The sequence below is a fragment of the Stegastes partitus genome, unplaced genomic scaffold, assembly GCF_000690725.1.
Source record: "Stegastes partitus isolate 25-593 unplaced genomic scaffold, Stegastes_partitus-1.0.2 Scaffold1410, whole genome shotgun sequence".
Classification (NCBI taxonomy): domain Eukaryota; kingdom Metazoa; phylum Chordata; class Actinopteri; family Pomacentridae; genus Stegastes; species Stegastes partitus.
In genome coordinates this window covers 168,973-175,200 of record NW_007579141.1, presented here as the reverse complement: position 1 = coordinate 175,200, position 6,228 = coordinate 168,973, and the positions used below count along the sequence as shown (strand labels likewise).

The 6,228-nt window shown below is 39.0% G+C and overlaps 1 protein-coding gene across 1 annotated transcript in view; it reads right to left on the bottom strand.

Moving 5' to 3' along the window:
- Positions 1-4,616, bottom strand: part of brap (BRCA1 associated protein) — a 15,498-nt gene extending 10,882 nt beyond the window's left edge. The window contains exons 1-6 of the mRNA XM_008299379.1: positions 4,224-4,616; positions 2,445-2,606; positions 1,928-2,135; positions 1,494-1,683; positions 912-1,025; positions 68-87 (exon numbers count right to left, since the gene is read on the bottom strand). Of these exons, the coding sequence (XP_008297601.1) occupies positions 68-87; positions 912-1,025; positions 1,494-1,683; positions 1,928-2,135; positions 2,445-2,606; positions 4,224-4,302 (773 nt within the window). The 5' untranslated portion in view covers positions 4,303-4,616. The remainder of the gene's footprint in view (positions 1-67; positions 88-911; positions 1,026-1,493; positions 1,684-1,927; positions 2,136-2,444; positions 2,607-4,223) is intronic.
- Between the last annotated feature and the right edge of the window lie 1,612 nt (positions 4,617-6,228).

The following is a 6,228-nucleotide window of genomic DNA, read 5'->3' as shown; positions in this document are numbered from 1 at the left end:
GAGGAGAGGAGAGGAGAGGAGAGGAGAGGAGAGGAGAGGAGAGGAGGAAAGACAGGGAGACAGAGTAGGAAGGGAGGAACCTGTGAGCTATGTCGGGTCAAAAGTTTGCAGTCCTGAACAAACACTGACTTCACTCATTTCTCTGGCTGCAATGTTTGTTTAGTATACACCCTGACTGTACCACTACTGATTCCACAGTCCAATGTGACATCATCAAAAGATCTGTTTTGTTAGAGCAACAGATACATTTTTACCTTTATATAAAACGGAAAAAAGCAGAGAAATAACTGGAACTAAAACATTTATACTTAAGAATGATGACTACCTGATTATTGGTATAGTGGCTTACAATTCTTTTGACTGAGTTGAATGTTTAGTTCCTGGTAGAAAGAGCGTGTTTTGAGTGCGCTCTACCTGCTAGCCTGATTAGCAGGGGCGCAGGCCCGCACACATCAGCACATCAGTGATATCCAAAAGTACAAGGGTCATTCAAAAAGTTCTTGGCCGAACCAGAAACTGTCACATAAGTAAGGTTGTACTTGCATTATTTTTCAACATAGTCTTCTTTAACTTCAATGCACTTGGTTTTATTGATGTTCACGCTTCACTATTACTTCAAAGCACAGTCCCATCTTAAGCTTCCAGATGCTCCTCAGTTACGCTCAGTTATAACTCTTCGCTGACCTCCTGTGGTTTATCTTCTCATCTGTCTGCAGTAGTGTGCAGGTTCTCCTCCAGAACCATCACTGCTGGGTGTAGTTAACAATCACACCCGACAGTGATGCTGGATGAGGTCCCAGGTGACACATGGAGGGCAGTGCAACGCTACGGTTTCGTTTGGTGTGTGGTTATTCAGCCAGAGAACTTGTTCATGCAGACTAAATAATGAGGTGATGAGAGGTTTGATTTACCTCTTCAGACTTTATAACCTCCGCCCGCTCCACATACACCAGTTGGCACACTGCTTCTTCTATGGAGTTGAACTGGCGGCCATTACAAGCTGTGTAAAAACTGTCTGCGTCTGCCTGAAAAAGACAGTAGAGGGAAATCATACAGTGAATAAAATATCAAGACTCTGAACCATTTCTAGAGCATATAAAGCTCTATTGTTATGTCAACCTGAGTCCAAGCCTGGAGCTGACTGAGGAACTATTAATTGGCCTGTGTAAAGTTAAATCTCTTAATCTAATTCTAGGCTACTTCAATTAAATGTTTTACATCAGATTAACAATACTCCCTCTAAAGTACATAAACAAGGACAAATATCTCAACTATTTGCTTCAGATGTTGCTCAGAGAAGTGTACATTTTTACATTCCAAACTGCCCTATCCCCAAATTATGTCATTCTTCAGAGAATGCATGTAATATTTCATCACAGACATCTTATTACCTTCAATCAAAAAATGTGTAACATTAAAATTAAACAGCAACATATTTCCAACCTCACTTGCAAAAGGAAAAATCACCTATCTATATTGTGCAGAGAACTTACCTGGGTACTGAACTTAATGAGAACCATGTACTGGTTGGGGGTGGAGTCCCGTATGATCTTCATATGCTCCATGACATCATTAAATGGCGCCATGAGCTTCATGAGGTCATGACTGGTCATGGTGGCTGGGACAGTCAGGATGCACACCATCGCACTGCGTCGGACATCTTCAGTCAGTGAAGTCATTTTGCTTCAAAAAGACAAAAAGAAATATAAACATCCCATATAAAAAAAAAACCCACAACAAAAACACCCAACAAAGTTCAGTCGCTGCTAACTAGCTAGCTCCAGCCCCCTGTAGACTGTCAAAATAGATTTTGCATGCAATGAATGCATTTTGAAGTATCTGTAGAGGTATTCAGTGTATTATCACTGGACAACACATCAATTGCTCATATGGATCAGAAAGAATATTCATGTTAGATGTGACTTACTTGGTCTTGTAGAGGTGCATGATACCATGGATGATCTCCACTGAGGGGTTCCCGCTGAAGAAGGAGATCTGGTCCGGCAGCTGCTTGGAGGGGGAGTCTGGAGCAGTGCCTGTGGCAGTGTTGCTGTCCTGTGAACCCTCTGTGCCCTCCTGACTGTCAGCCTTTGCATCCTGAAGTTCACTGTTTGGCTCATCACCTCCTCCCTTATCTATGAGGGAAATTTAGCAGTGTCAACTCAAGTCTTTAAAGCACAGGGCCAGAGTTAGATTTTATATTTTTGAAAAGACATGGGGGAAAAAAAACCCAAACCTAATTATGGTAACATATTTATGGATGTATTAACGCCTGTTTTTTTTGTTTTAGTTTTAAACTGATTGTATAATTGTACAAAATTCCACACTTTGCATCAGCTGTTCTTAGGATTCTGCTTTGTCTGGCAGCAACTCTGAGTTATATTCAATGTTTCCAAAAAGGATAAGAACTTGTTTGCTTATCTTAATACCATGCATGTGCTTACCTGGGCTTGGTTCAAAGGTTTCTATAACCATGTCCCCCATGGCTCTGCTGCCAATGTGCTGGTGCAGGACGGCTGCTCTGTCCAGGTCGGTCTTTCCACTCAGAGTGTGTTTGGCTAAACCCAGAGCTTTCTCCTGCAGCTCCTCCTCTGACATGCCTTCAACTGCACATTTGACCACAGAAACAGTCAATTTTTTCCCATTTTTGCAATCAGCGGCCCATTAATCTGTAATGGACAACCTGGAATGTCTCCATATCAGAGCCATACACAGTGGCGCCATTAGGCCTCAACATCTGAGGCCGGAGTGCTTTATAAATAATCAGATAAAAAAAAAAAATGTTATGGATTATTATTATGACTTTAACGTGATGGCAGAACGTGCAAAACAATGTTGCTCCTGAGTCACTGAAAGGTCTACTTTTGTAGTGTCAGAGATTGTTTACAAAGAGGTCCTAACATTTTCCTATATGAATTTATTTAGTTTTGACTATCACTATTTACTGAACTTCACACAGTCACAGCTTTGTGTGATAATTGTTCTATTTCCTATGTCATTTAAAAAATGTAATAAAAACATGCTTGACTCAAATTTCATCTTTAGATTCTCCCCTGTGCAGTAGAACGTAGAGCAGCTAAAATTAAATCAATTATTAACCTATTATTCTGTTAAACATAAAAGTAACTTACAACATATGGCAACGGGGAGTCAAGTAGCAAAGAAAGACCATTTTGTTGATGAACTAAGTTGCTGTAGTTAGTAAGTTAGATTTAGGCTATGGACAGAATTTTGTCAGCAACAAACAAAGACAGCAGATCTGGTATGATTTGCATTAGTAATTTTTTTCTGGGTATATCAGGATATAGGACTTCAGGCATGAACTGTGTCCACTCACTGACAGCTACACCTCCTTTAATGACAGTGAAATGGTCGGCTACCCAAATGACTACAATAATTACACTGATAATGTCACTGATAGAGCACCTTTCAAAACAAGTACGTTGACAGTCAAAGCAAAGGCAGGATGCACAGGAGGCAACAGAACAACATTTAAAATAAACAAAAGGATGACAGTGCATATTTAACCATAGCAGTTGAACCAAAGTGCCCCATATAGAAATACGATTGCCATTACTGATATTTGAATATTAAAGTTAGCAGTATAAACGTTATTACGCAAAATAAGGCAACAAATTGCTTGTCTAGTTCAGAATATTATCGTTAAGACCCTACAAAAACGCACAAGGAAAACCCAGTGAGTCCAAAGATTTCCTATGAAGTGAGAATATGAGCAACAGTGGAAGACAACTTCCTTTTAACACAAATGTCTTTTGAACATTTGTGAAAGTAAGTATTTCCAAAGCTCACTTTTACATATGGTTATAACTCCATGATGGAAACATCAAAAAAAAGATTAATTTCAAGGCACACAATTAGAGCACCACTGCTCTAGCTATCCTGCACTCATTGTGAGACTAATATGGAACATGGGCTCAGCATAGCAAGGAAGTGGGATGACTTTACTTTGCCTGGAGCACAGTGTCTCACACTTGCTCTAAATATCATAACAATGGTTCTATTATCAGGTTAAATCTAAAGATTTTGGAGTTTGGCTAAGCCTCTAATGTAGGACAAGACCCCAGCAATGCCTCTGGTCATACATTATTCAGACACATTACATTTTGATGCACTCAGGCTAGTTCAATCAATAATGGCACTTTGTGACAACAATACAAAGGCTAGCAGCTGCCTGGCTAACTTTAAGCGTTTTCAGAACTCACCGGCGGAGTACTGGAACCCTTGTGGAGAAGGAGACTGGTCGGCCAATTCCAGACGGATAACGACCAGCGACACACTCATGTGTTATAAAAGAAGGTGCCACTTTTACAGAGAACAACACAACCCGGGTGACAGACGGCTAAGCTAGAGCTAACACGCCTAGCTCTGTGACTAGCAAGCTATTAGGCTAAATATAACTAGTGCGTCAGGGCGTCAAGGCAGCCGAAGCAAATGCGTATCAGCTCAGTGACACAGCGTACAGGTTAGTCCTGCTGTTTTTGTCTTTGCCGCTTATAAATACAAAAAATACATTTGTTTTTGATAGCTAGCACACTGTAAGTGTGCTGAACTTCAGCTAGCCGCTCTGTGTCTGTTCACAGCTGTTTCTCGCAAGTTGTTCTTCTTCGCAGCACGAAATGAAGCAGCAGAATTCAACAGCAGGCGCCTTTGCTGCCACCTGCAGGAACTGACTGCGAACTGCATCCTTACTGATTCAGAGAAACTAAAAAATGTACCTTTAATGTTAAAAACAAACAAACAAACAAAAACAATATACAGTTAAGACCAAAATAATTCGTATCCATGACAATTTTTAATTTGCTGGGAATTTATACTTGAACATTAGACTTCTGAGGGCTGCAAATTACGCAATCAATTGATAAAAGATAGTAAAAAAAAAAAAAAATCAACATTTTCGTAGTTTAAAAAAAATCAGCATAGAATTGAGATTAAAATTTTTCATACTTATGACAGATTTTGATAGAGTGAATTTTATTTGACCTTTTTTCTGGCTGGAAATGACATGAACACGTGACAAAGAAAGTCAAATTTCACATTTTTATTCGTATTAAAAAAAATAAAATAAAATCAAGGTACAGTTAAGCCTAAAAGTACCTATGGCACATTTTGACCTATAGTAAAGTTTTATTTGATGAATAGGTTTGCATTAAATGACATAAACTGGTGACAAATGACATTTTAACAGCTTCCATAGAAGAGAATTACATTTCTTGTTCCTTGAAGACATTTCACCTCTAATTCCAAATGCATTTTCAATTCAATTCTAACTGATTGACTGGAGTCACATATTTTTTTTTGGCATCTGATATAACAACTTATTTGGCAGGCTCAGATGTAACTGGTATACTTCAGGCACTTACTATTTTCTTTTCTTTACTGAAGTCTAAGTTTATCTGATTGTGTCACATGCTGAACTCGTATAGATTGGCCATCCACTGTCTGGGTTTATTAAAGGGAGAAACTGTCAATCTTTGGGAATGCAGCTATTTTACACCCCTTGTCTTAGACGTTGTCTTGTCTGATAGGATGTTGTCTGTGTTTTCTGTGTAAAAGTGGAGACAATGAACATGCTTTTTTTTTTAATGTCATGAGATATAACATCTGTTTTGATGTTCTGTCAAAAATATCAGTTAACAACAACAAAGTGAGGCCATTAGTTTATAAGTAGCGTTCAGCACGAGCCAGCTGATGTGAGACAGGTGGACAATTGCGCCAAATGCCTACAGGAAGTTATTTCAGCTAAATGTAGTAAAACTAACTTCCAGTGCCAAGGGTTTGTCCACTTTTTCCACACAAGAATATTACATCTTCTGATATTTTTGTTTAGTAAATGGTTGAAAAAGCTAACCATCTCTTGAGTGTAGTTTATCACCTTCATTAATGGACGCTGTGTCAAAGGACCAAATGTTTGTTTGCCCAAAAGTATAAACAAAGGATCAATTTCCATTTTTCATGACCGTATGCACTTTTACTTGAGCCAAATTTTGATACAGCATTTTTATTTCAACAAAGCATATTTGCAGTGTCGTATTGCTAGTGTCTGAGTACTTCTCCACTACTGCATGAAAAATGACTATAACTAGAATATTTTTAAAAACCTGCAAGCAGCAATGTTCAGGCCCTCGCACCTTTGTGCACGCTGACTTTCTCTCTGCCTTAGAGCATGACTCCAAGTGGCTTTTTCATCTTTCTGTCAAATGTGGTGCA